The sequence below is a fragment of the Anoplopoma fimbria genome, chromosome 14, assembly GCF_027596085.1.
Source record: "Anoplopoma fimbria isolate UVic2021 breed Golden Eagle Sablefish chromosome 14, Afim_UVic_2022, whole genome shotgun sequence".
Taxonomy (NCBI): domain Eukaryota; kingdom Metazoa; phylum Chordata; class Actinopteri; order Perciformes; family Anoplopomatidae; genus Anoplopoma; species Anoplopoma fimbria.
In genome coordinates this window covers 17,843,212-17,855,884 of record NC_072462.1, presented here as the reverse complement: position 1 = coordinate 17,855,884, position 12,673 = coordinate 17,843,212, and the positions used below count along the sequence as shown (strand labels likewise).

Here is a 12,673-nt window from a genome sequence, read left to right as displayed (position 1 = left end):
TAATTATGACTATTTTGCAATCTCTTTCACTCATACACACACACTCGTCCCTCTTTCATAGATTCAATAAAACTGGTAGTAAGATGTGTTACTGAAGCCTATACTCACAGTCAGCACTGGATACAAGAACACTGTTTTATTTTTTATTCCAGTATTTCACCTTTTCCTCTCCTCCCTCTATTCTCTTCTGTGCGTCTGTTTCTGTTTTTTGTTCGTCTCTCACCACACCTGTCATACTCTGAGAAGCAGCCCACACCCCCTCTAGCCTTTCCAGTCAGACCAGCAGATCTGGATCTCTCCTCTCAGCCTGTCAGCCTTCCAGCATATTCTCTGAAAGAGACCTTCCACTCTCAATCTGTGACTGTCTCAGTCAGTCCACTTTGGTCTTAATCTATCTCTTTTTTCCCCTTGACCTCTCTTGTTTGCTTACAGTCACTTTCTCTCTACTGTTATATGTCAGTGCATTGTTAACATATCACTGAGGCTGCCATATCAGCGTTTTTTCCAAATGACAAATGAGAATGCCATAGAATTGAATTGATCTAAGACTTTGTGCAGCTAGAATAGTGTATAATTTAAATGTCGATTTACAATGATTGTATAACACAATCAAGTGCTTAATTAAGTCCCCTTGTGCCCTATATGACCAGAAGTATGTGTGAGCATTACAAATATATGTGACTGGACATCTCATTCTAAATTAATTAAATTAAAATGCTATGCATGCAGGAATTGTGATGTTGAAACAGGAATGGCTCTTCCACAAACTGTTAATATGAACTAAACATTATATAATGAAAAACAGTCCCAGAACAAAGGTGCACAAACATATGTGTCCACATACTTTGGACCATAGTGTGTTTTCTTATTGTGTCAGAAAGATATTGAGAATTTAGGAAATGTTCACATTGAGTGAAGACTCATTTTGACAAGAAAAAAAAAATACCTGCCTTTGTATCATGTATGTATTTTTCTCTCTGAGTAATTAATGGTGTTTTTGTAGTTTGGGGTCTCTTGCTTTTTCCTTGTCTTCCGCTTAGTTTGATGTGTTTGTTTTGCCTTCATCCTGCAGCCTACATTCAGTTGTCATTCCGCATTCATGACATGACATGAAAATGCTCTCATGTAGCAGGTATTCACAAGGTTTCCCTGAAGATTCAGTGATTGAAGCAAGACTCAAGCAAGTGAGACGTATAGGCATATAGGCGAGATTGCACGAGAGAGGAAATCATGAGGGCGTGATGGCAGTCACCTATGACTCTGTGCTGTGGAATCTACAGATTGGGGTCGTAGATTGTACAAGGTCAATTAAAGTAATTTGCTAGTTCAGTCATTTTAGAGATCTCAATGAAAGGTATCTCCCTTGAATCAACCTGTTAATACTAGGAAGGAACTAAACAAAATGTCCTGGGTTTTCTGTTGTCCATGTTGCTGTTGTTAAAGTAAGCCTACTGATAATCTTATGTGAGTAAATGTCCCACTCACAGCCCTATTAACCCCTCTTATCAGTTTATCAACTCACTCTACTATTTTTTAACTAGAAAATCCAGAAACATAAAAAATGTAATCATACAATGTGTTTTGTTGTACTGTATAAAACTTCATTTTGTTTGAGCAGCTTCAAAGAACATTAGATATCTTATTCAACGTGCACAACCACAGGATGAACAGTAAGCTGAAAAGCAACAAGCATAATAAGGCTAACCAACTGTGCAAAAGACAAAAAAAACGGAGTATGCAAAATAAAAGATTTTAACCCCACAAGGAGAAGGTATAAAAGGAGTTAAACAATCTATCTATTGGACACGACAATGAGCTACACCAGCAGTTCCTAATCTTTATGACATTTGACCCATTAATGCAAAGCTAGGTTTTAATTGTGAACCCTTGGCTTTGTCACCAGTTGCATAGAAGTGATGCTCTCTCCTCAATTTGTTACATTTTAATGGTTTTTAGAAGCATCAAGAGTGAAACTATCGCATTTAAGCCGGTTGAAAGACAGTGAAAAAAGGTTTTTGTCATTCAAACCGAATATCACCCAGTTTTCAACTGGAAATCAATGTCGAAATCCCATTTGGTGCTCACTGGGAACAGTAGCGTGGTTTCTCCATTTAAAAGTCCTTCTGCAACACCAGGCAAACAAAAGAAAGTAATCAATTGCTGGCCTAAAAAAGACAGAAAAAGACCAAGCAAAGCAAGAAGAAATTATTAATATGAAATGAGAACTTTCAAAAGTTCCTAAGTTTCCATGTTCCTAAGGAGCAGTGGCAGGCAAGTTGACTTTTGAGACTCAGATGACAGTGAGTGATGTCTCAGCTCCTTTGATTGGTCACTTTTAACACCCACAGTCTTCCAGCCTGAACTATGTTTCTCTTATGACATCACTTTTCAACAGGATCCTATCATGAAAATAAAAATGCTCTGGTAGACAACCTGGAGGTCAACGACGTAGGCAGGACCAATCTAGAGGCAAGCGGTGTAGGCAAGACCTCTCTGGTACACAGCTACCAAGACGGGACCCCATTGGAACTGGGCTATGAAGACGGGACCCCTCTCCAAGCCCGGGGAATCGAGGTCAGGAAAGGCAGCCAAACAGAGAAACAGCAAACTGCTGCAGCACAGCTTATTTATTTTCCTCGTTCCTCAGTGTCATCCTCCTTTCTGCCTGACAGCCTACTTGCTCTTTGCCCGCTTCCCCGTGCAACCTCACCTCCGTCCACCTTGCTCAGCCAGAAATGCCTCTCCTCTTTGCCTTCATGCCCTCATTTTTGTCTCACCTTTGTGCTTTCAATAAATCATTTAAACTTCGTCTGTCTCCTAGTTGTGTTCCGCGCCTGGGTCCACCTTTTGAGCTAAATCTTAACACCAAATTTATAACCTTAAAATAATGAAATGAGCACAATCAACAACAGAAAATAATCAGAGGAGTATAAAACATGAAGCACACAGTCAACACAAAAAAACAGGGCATTTTCCCATTCAGTGCCTTTGCCACAATTACATTTTTGCATTGCACATGAATGTAAATAGCACTTACTTAAAAAAAAAAAAACTGATTTGTGTGGTCAATAAATGCCCCATACTATACATCACATTTTATTCTCCACAACATAGCTACACAGATGACTCACTGGCGTATGTGTTCACCCTTGTGTAACCCCCATCTTAATTCTGTTTAACACTTCCTCTTTTCCCGTCAGTGCACTAATGTGGCAAAAAAAAACGTCTGAAATGATCAGTTGTTCTATGAGAGTTGCCTAAGAGAAAAAGGAGAAGAACAGCATTATATTCCCTAGAAAGCAGGATTAAATAATTGTGGGAGAATGTAGCACGATGCGGAGTTCATTTCATATTCAACAATCTTCCAGGCCACACCTCAGCCTCCGTAAAAAGGGGCTGCGTTTCTTAGTTTATAAGCGCTTCAAGATTACAGGCTCCAACCCGCAGGCTCCAACCCGAAGTACTATAAGTGGTAACTGAGGACTTTGGACAGACCACTCGTCTTGTGATCAGGTTAGTGGAGGAAGCTTCTTTTTTTTTACATAAATCACTCTGGTCCATGTGATCTGACTTTAACCCTGAATGTATATATTCACCTACAGTGGATTAGTATACTGTCACTTTTGACATTTTGTACTTCTTGCCATAGAAACAACACAAAAATATGTAAAAACAGCACATTTTAGAAAAGTAAATTGTGTGCCCGTTGTAGCATCTAACACTGAATAACTGCCAGTGAGGCAACAGTGCCACTGCCACCATTAATCTTTCACCGCATCCTGTTCACAGATTGTGTTGAAGTCTTAACTATAGAGGCTCACTGATTGTAAGAATAGCTTGTCGCCTTCATGTCTTAATCTCTCACCTCTGCTGGCAGATATTTTATGTTATATTCTACAAAGACCGTGTGTACATAAAGCTGTCTTTGTAGATTACTATGTTCCAGAAACTAGATTTTCTTATTATATGATAAATTGCCACATTCTTGTTCTTGTATGTTAAGATTTAAGTCTTCAAAGTAAGGGGATAAAACAAACTTTAACTGAGCAGGATTTTTATAGTATCAGATGCAAACGTCTACTTTTACATTCTCTATTTCTTGATATGGTCATTTTGAGGTCCCTTCCCATTTCAATAGGGTCCAAAGCTATGGGACTGAAAACACAACTTGTGGTAGTTTCCACAGGTTGGATAATAAATGTGTATATAATTATGTACAGTATCTGTTTTGGTGTTTTTTGGATTACTTTTTCTTTTTCATGTAAATATACAAAAAACAAAGTTTTGTTTTCTGCTAGAATATGCACCTACTCAAGTTTTGTAATACTCTCAACAGCTCTTTGTCCTTTGTGTTTCTCAAGTCCTGCGTGAGTCTTCATCCGCTCCTTTTCTGCACACTCTTCAGTGAGACCCTATTGTTTAAATGATGTGATCTTTGGCACAACCCTTTTTTCTTTATGATTTTACAGAGGAAACACTGTACAGCAGAAAGGCTAGCAACTAGAAAAAGAGAGACGTTTCTTCTATGACCAAATGATTGAATTTGAATTTAATCAATGGTATTTCATCATTATTGCCAACCAATGTTTATAATTTCATTCTTTCCTTAGACATTACAGAAAATATTCATAATGTAACAGTATGAAATGTTTGTACAGAAGTGGTAACTGACTGTGAGATGATGTGAATGAATGGAAGCTTTCGGGCTTCAACTACGATGATGTGAATGAATGGAAGCTTTCGGGCTTCAACTACAACACTTATAACTTTCCCCTAATGCTTTTTCCTTTTGGTTCTTATAGAAAAAAGGAAGCTCCTTCACAAGTTTCTCTTGAGTCAAGGTTGAGCCGAAAACCGTCATGGTCTCTGATTTTAGTGGGTGGTGGTGCGTTTCTTCATAGTGGAAGTCACAGACTGCTGAGTTGAAGAATCTGATGGTGAGTCCTCATTACAATTATCTTTGCTGTTGGTCAATTAGATACAGATCTGATGTCTACACAGACTGGAACAAAACTTGAGTGGCTCGTACAAAAAGGTGTTTTCACCCTTCAGTAACCCTTAGGAAAATAATTAGATTTTTCACTGAATTTGCTTCACGCAGTCATGACTGCCACACCCTGACAATCTGCCTTTGAGATGGTAGCTTATTTTTCCTGTTAACATGTCATTACCAGGTCACGCAAGTGTTGTGCAACTGTCTGTGGGCTTCCAGTAGTAACCTTGAGTAGATTGTGAATGAAAACTTGATGTAGTAATTAACCAAATACAATGTTACTTTTCATGTATTCATTAAACCTATTCGCCAAACCAGGGGTGATTCTAATCGTCCACTGTTTTCGTCACCAAGGTTTGAGGAAAATGTTTTGTTATTACAGTAGATAAAAGGATCATTCTTTTGAGAGCTTAAAGGGCTGTGGTACAATTTGAACATCAAATTTACTTTCTAAAGAAGCACAGGAGAGCCTCATTCCAATGTTAATCCTCATAAGGAGCTAGTGACAAAACTTCTGGTCATTTTAAGGATTCATATTAAGGAATGTGTGCAAATGTATATTTACTAGTCACAAAATACACTACAATACTGCCTATTCAGTATAACATTAGAGACTTTCTTGAATTTGTTGTGTTTGTTGATACAAATAGATAAGGTTTCCATGGATTTTGGACAGAAATTTATCTTAAATTGTTGTGTATTGTGAAGATGTGCTTGATTCTGAATTGGTCATTGGTTTACCGGTTCATTTTGGGGGCAATTTATGCCTCTGGTTGATCCCCAGCGGGACTCAAACTGGGGACATTGTTGTTCATCATCACTAAGAACAACAGTAAGAAAAGTACATCCAGAATTTTTTTGGCAAAATCATTCATTGTGATGTTAAGTATATGTGATTTGTAATAGACAGGCTTGAACCTGTGAAAATCACTGATATGGTTATATAACATCTGTTTTAACAAAAGGTAAAGCCACAAAACTTCATCGCTCCTTTGTGATCCTGTTTCTTAATTATTTTTGTGACAGGGTTGTGATAACATTAAAAGGACTGTACTCAGCTCAATGAAGAAGCGCCTCCTCCTCCTCTCCTTTCTCTGTGTTGTACCGCTGTGTCTCTTCAATGGATGGCCGATAGGATTCAAGGGACTGACAGCCAGGGATCCCTCCACCTTCCATAAATGTAGCAACAGCAGAAACGTCACCATCCTGCTGTGGTACTGGCCCTTCAGAAGGCCATTCAGCCTGAAGGGTGACGTGTGCTGGGACCTCTATCGCATCCCTCACTGTAGACTGGTGGACCAGCGCTCCTTGTTCCCCTCAGCTGATGTGGTGGTGTTCCACAACGGAGAGCTGGTGATGAAACGCCAAGTTCTGCCCCTTGACCTCCCACGTCCACAGGGGCAGAGGTGGGCCTGGATGTCCCTAGAAGCCCCTGTTTACAATGGAAACTTGTTGCAGTATGCAAATATCTTCAACATGACCATCACCTACAGGAGAGATGCTGATATCACAATACCCTATGGTGAGCTGCTACCAAGGGAGGTTGAAGACCATCTGGTTGAAGAAGTCCCTCTGAATAAGAGCTCCCTGGTCTGTTGGGTGGTCAGCAACTACAGGAGTCTACACAGGAGAAGCCAAGTGTACAAAGAGCTCAATGCCATAGTTCCTGTAAAGGTTTACGGTCGCTGGACAAAGAGACGACTCTCCTCTAAAGCCCTCTTACCTACAATCTCTCGCTGCTACTTCTATTTGGCTATTGAGAACACAGTCGCCAAAGATTATGTCACAGAGAAACTTTGGAGGAATGCTTTCCAAGGCGGGGCAGTGCCTGTTGTCCTGGGACCGTCATTAGACGACTACAAAGCTGTGGCTCCACCAAATTCTTTCATCCACGTTGATGAGTTTGCATCAGTCAAAGACTTAGGAAAGTATCTACAAGATCTTGCAGCAGACAAGAAACGCTACAGTGAATATTTTACTTGGAAGAATCAGTGGAAAGTGAAACTGTACACAGACTGGAGGGAGAGACTGTGTAAGATCTGCTCACAGTACAACAGTTTACCTCAGGAGAAAGTTTACACCAACCTAGAGGCCTGGGTCAATGCTAATAACACTTGAGCTGCATAAATGTGGCTCATTTAGCACATTAACAAATGAGCATCCTTGAGATTTAGGGGACCTAAACCTAACCTAATCTGCAACTGTGGAAACATGTATATGTACATATATGCATACAACTAACATGCTTTAACTACTTCATATTGATAATGATGAATTTAATTAAACTATAGTACTGATATCCTTAGCACTGTATAACAAACGCCTACCTCTCTAGGGTCAGAGGAATAGTTCTGTAAAGTCGCTTAATCTCATTCTTGCCTGAGAGTTGGGTAAAATAACCAGAAAGGCTTTACCTTAAATTGAACTCACACAGCACACTTTGAGGGCACTGACATAAGCACAGCCCCATACTTTCCAATGACTCCCAGTCTTTGCATTGTCAGCATTTAATTTTAATTTAAGCATTTCCTACATTTTAAAGATACTGTAAGATTCAAGTCAGATTGATTTATCATTTGAACTGTATGTAATACATTTATTGTATGATGTCCTGTTCATTTCATGTCCATCTTCCCTTGCAAGTAAAAACGATGGTTTACATAAATAATTTGTCAGTTTCATTGCGGGGAAACACCTTGTACTACATGAGGTATTTTTTAGTTACCGAGGGTAATGATAGTTTGTTGAGATCAAAGAAACTATCAGCACTGCTCCTCAGACTCTTCTTCCATATATGGTAGTAAAAATGTGTACTTTAAAAGAAAGGCTCATTATTAAACTCCATGTGCACAACAAAACGGTTGGACATGAGCAATAACTTCTCTGGAGTTTATATTTATAAAAAAAAAAAAAAAAAAAAAAAGCCAATCATTTGTTGTACATGTGTCTCAAGACATGGACAGTTATAACATTAAGTTAGTTTTACATGATTACTAGATGCATTTATGGTTATGGTGAAAAAATCTCAGATAAATAAATTACAATTTTATCCGTTGGGAAAATGTGTCAGATTAAAAACTACTGGTTAGAGTTGGACAGTTATAATTGCACATTCACAAATTGGGAAATATGTCTAAAATAATCAACATGGCAAGATTATTAGAATACTGAAATAACTGGTTCAATATTTTAGTAACTAAATATTTGTTCTTGCTAACACATTCACAGGCATCTTAAGTCAGTTGAGGTATAGTCAAAAGGAGTGAATAAATGACATTTAATGTCTTAATGTCTAAAAATGACAGTCATCCGAGTAAAACAATTGCTCAAAACAAGACCGTACGAGAGAAATACTCCACGAAGCATCCAAACTTGTATCAAGTGAGTGTTATTCAACATTTCATAAACATAAAAAACATTTACAATAAAAACAAAATGAGGTATTGAAATACAATTTGACAGCATAATTGATCCGGGTCAGATTAGACCAAATCTCACTTCAATTCACCTGAGACATTGAGAAAATATCTATTGTGTGCAAATGGCAGATTAGCAGCTAAAACACTTGTGAGTAACAAATCATTTATCACTCTTACTTAGAATCTCACCACCCCCTAAATATCGCTAAAGATATTGGCTAAATACATTGAAGATTATCAACAACATTGAGGCCAAAAAGCTTTGTTCAGTATATAAACAGGGCATTTTCTTTAAAAAAGATATAATATTCAACAATACAAAAGCAACTTTGTGCAAAAATGATGGGAGAATTTGAGATTTGCATTTTCCATTTCGTTGAGGCAGATTAGAAAAATACTGCAGCTGCTATATTCAGATGAAACACAGAAGTATTGCACAAACATTGACCGAACTGTCAAGAGGTGATTTTGGTTTAAATCTCCTCACATTGTGATTTCTTTGGCAACTAAAATATTTCCTCACATGCACCACAGAAACCTAACAGGGATTTGGCAAAAGTGAAAGGAATACCCTGGGGCTCTTTAACCCTGCTTGCATTTACAACCACATTCTCACCAAACAACTGGACCATGTATAGTAAGTAGTAAGTTAGCAACTGTACCAAATCTCACTCTGAAATTGTTCTAAACCTGAAATTTTTAAGCCTACTGAATAATTTACTATGCATTAATAAAAAATTAAAAAAAAGGCATGTTCAGCTTAAATTTCTCTTTGTATGAAGTCGAAGCAGTTGTTGGATTGCAGGTCATTGTAAGAGGATGTTGCCCATAGCAGTTTGATACGTTTCGCCATCAAAACAGGAACTAGTAACCACTTTCATCCATCTCCCTGCTGTGGTCAGTAGAAGAGCCTCCCCACTTGGAATGTTTTTATTCCACGATCCATGTGATCGCTGAATCTGGTGGTTGGATTTAGAAGAGCAGAGGCATGGGAAGGCAATCTGTGGTTCTGGCCTACCTAAGCACCTGAGGTTATCCAGTCAGGTGACCAATTAGTCCGGGGTGCATGGCTTGTTTCAGGACGTCAGGCCGATGAAGGGGGGGCATGTAGAGTGTAGGAGGAGGGGCACCGTGGTAGCTGGAAACAGGGTAGCCCTGAGTGGTAATGGGCGAGGCGACCATGTTCAGTGGGGAGGGGCTCTGCTCATAGTACTGGCCGTCACACTCCTCGTCTAGTGGCAAGGCCAGGCGCTTTCCTTTCTGTCTTCGGTTGCAGAACCATACGCGTACAACCTGCCAGGAACGACATTTGTCTTTTAAAAATGTGAGCAATTAGAGACGTGCTTCTTCAAAAAAGGCAAAATGGATCTCTTATAGAGTTTGTACTTACATCTCTCTCCAGACCCAGGTCATCTGAGATGTGCGTTATCTCTTGGGTGTTGGGCTTTGGACACTTGATAAAGTAAGACTCCAGGGCAGAGCGCACGGCTCCTTCCAGACTGGTCCTTCTCTTCCTCTTTCTTGTGTCAACAAATACTCGCTCAATCTTGTACATCTGAGGAACAAGAAAGATTTTAATACAGCCTTATTTATGAAAATGTGTATATACCGTCGCATTTTGTGCATTTCACACATGGAGATTGTGGGTCAAATAAAGTGTCTTGTGATCACAGCGAGGCCACTAGGTGGCGTATTACACTTCACAGGAGGGCCTTGATCCAGGCTAGCCCAGCAGAAAGTTAGCCAGGCCTGAAAAGACCAATGATCCCATGAAGCTTGGTGATCATCTGTTGTCTTGCAAACTAGTCGGCAGATGTGAGTGTAGCAGACTTACATCCTGGGGATTGTCCGATGTCTCTGCCTCATTCAGCCATCTCTGAAGAAGGGGCTTCAGCTTGCACATGTTCTTAAAGCTCAGCTGAAGAGCCTCAAAGCGGCAAATGGTCGTCTGGCTGAACATCTTACCTAAGAGCACATACAAACATCAAATATGCCATATCACAATGAATTTAGGATCGCTAAGCCTGAGTCTGAAACAGGAATTTGTTTTCTTATACCTATATACTAGATCAGTTGCTCCTTTTAGTGATATGTCCTATTTAAGACATTTTCTACACCCCAAACTAGAAATCCAGAAGGTGTCCACCTGTACATCAATACAGCATTGATAGAGTAGCTCCATGGTGGACCATGATGACTGGGGACTCAGTTACGACATATGAACATTTCTCCGCTTTGCATTGCCAGAGACCCTTTATTAATTAAATCCCCTGGGTTTAACAACCCTTAATCTTAAAAAATAATAATAATATATAAACCAGTATCGGGATATGGGAACCAAACTCACCATAAAGGTTACCCAAGGCCAGGCCAACATCAGCTTGAGTGAAACCCAAAGTGATGCGTTTGTGTTTCAGTTCCTTGGCGAACTGCTCTAGTTCCTCTGTGGAAAGATTCTCCTGAACAGGGAAAATTGAAATGGAGAACTTTGATTACATTACAGTCATTTTTTTTTTTTTTTTTTTTTTTTTGATTAATTTGTAGCCTAGGTGGCATTTAGTTACTTCTATGAGATTTTAAGTTGCATTGGTAAGCACAACAGTAACACTTAAACACTGATCAAATGGTTGTTCTTACCTCCTCCGAGTCGCTGCACCCTCCGCTGGAGGACCCGCTGCTCCGCGTGGAGGAGGCCGGGTTCTGCGTCTGGGGCCCGGGGACATTTTGGGTCGTGTTCACGCTGAAAAACGCGTTCCCTGGGAGCCCGTTGCTTGGAGGAGACGGGGACATGGATGGTGAAGATGCAGACGAGGTTGAGGGGTTTTGATTACTGCTGCCGGGTGGTGTAATGTGGGTGATCCCTGGCCAGAAGGACGGGTTCCAGGCCGGAGAGTAGAACACCCCATGGGCCATGGCTGCTGGGGCCTGAGCTGCTGGGTACTGTTGGACCTTTATCTCCGTGGAGTAGTCATTGCTAGTGTCCTTCTCAGTCTTTATTTCGTGCAGTTTGATTTGCTCCCGGGTCTCAGCTATGGGGGGGCTCAGGTTGGCAGGCTGGGTGGATGCTGGTACGCCGGGTACCTGGCCGGTGTACTCAGGCGCAGCGAATGGATACCAGTGTTTGGGTTGGCCGAACTCTGCAGCCTGAAGATCGGATCCCCTGTAGTCGCTGGTGACGGCCGGGAACGGGAAGAAGGTCTGCGGGGACGCCTGCGAGATGCCACCATAAGCTGCTTTGTTGTAGAAGAGGCCCGGGTCTGGCAGGACGCCGTGAGGGAGCTGGAAGGACGCAGGGCCGCCCAAACTCTCAGGACCCAAACCCTGGGTGCAAGGGTTGGTCCGGCTGAAGTCGTACGGCCGGATTTGGCACTCCGGACTCTGAGATCTTTCAGACATTTTCCAAACTGCGTGAGAACCGCTCATCAAGCGTGCGTCCGAGATCAAAAGACAGAAAGTTCACAGCGACTCGTTCTGAACCTGCTCATCCGTTTCACATTTACGCACACACCAAAGATGGATGAAAGAAGAAGAAGGAGAAGAAGAAGTTCTCCAAAGAACCAAGCACCTCTTCGCAAAAAGTCCGTTTTGGGTTTGGTGGGTATTATGCAAAAATGTAGACCTGAGCAGTTGCCGTTTTGGTGCAACATCAACACCACTGCGCCTTCGGCCTACTCCATGAAGTTCTGACTTTAACACCAACACCAATCACCCCACCTTCAAGCTCAAATGCTCCTCTCAGGCCTCGGCTCCACAGGTTTTTGCTAATCACAGCTGCGGGTATTGGAGACCGTCGCATCTCTTCGCTCATTGGCTGGCGAGGACAATTGCGCACAGCTGATGGTGAATTTGTGAATGACCTTGATTCTTCCCAAAGTAGTGGGCGTGTTTTCACAAACACTCTTTTTTTTTCTGCAGACCAACTACGTGTTTTGCTTTTAAAGTGATTTTTTAGAACTTATCTTATCCATTCTAAAGAGAAATATCAATAATTCAACAGTGTTAAGTCAACTTAAAACAAAAAAAAATGCATATTTACATTGCTAAATAGGCACGAGTCACTACTCCTGTAAATACATATTGTAACACTATAACTTGCTCACCTCATACATGAATTATAATGCTCGGTTTGTTTAAGTTATTCCTCTTTAAGGACTTGGCTTTGATATTAAAATCCCTGGCATTTAGACCTGCGTTTATTACAATCACTAACATCTCTACTAAATGATATAAATTGGGATTGTAATCTTGGATAAAGACAAAT

The 12,673-nt window shown here is 40.6% G+C and overlaps 2 protein-coding genes across 3 annotated transcripts; one reads left to right on the top strand and one right to left on the bottom strand.

Annotated features, from left to right (window-relative positions):
• Window positions 1–3,234: 3,234 nt before the first annotated feature.
• Window positions 3,235–7,799, top strand: fut7 (fucosyltransferase 7 (alpha (1,3) fucosyltransferase)). The gene is made up of 3 exons (XM_054612703.1): window positions 3,235–3,513; window positions 4,803–4,937; window positions 6,020–7,799. Exons 2-3 carry the CDS (start codon window positions 4,935–4,937, stop codon window positions 7,109–7,111), a joined length of 1,095 nt encoding a protein of 364 aa, XP_054468678.1. The 5' UTR covers window positions 3,235–3,513; window positions 4,803–4,934; the 3' UTR covers window positions 7,112–7,799.
• Window positions 7,800–8,207: 408 nt separating this feature from the next.
• pou5f3 (POU domain, class 5, transcription factor 3) lies at window positions 8,208–11,951 on the bottom strand. 2 transcript variants are annotated; one of them, XM_054612425.1, is made up of 5 exons: window positions 11,050–11,951; window positions 10,760–10,871; window positions 10,247–10,377; window positions 9,803–9,967; window positions 8,208–9,705 (listed from the first exon to the last, which is right to left on the bottom strand). In XM_054612425.1, exons 1-5 carry the CDS (start codon window positions 11,833–11,835, stop codon window positions 9,445–9,447), a joined length of 1,455 nt encoding a protein of 484 aa, XP_054468400.1. In that variant the 5' UTR covers window positions 11,836–11,951; the 3' UTR covers window positions 8,208–9,444. The 2 variants fall into 2 exon arrangements, with proteins under 2 accessions (XP_054468400.1, XP_054468401.1); XM_054612426.1 differs by having other exon boundaries at window positions 9,552–9,725.
• Between the last annotated feature and the right edge of the window lie 722 nt (window positions 11,952–12,673).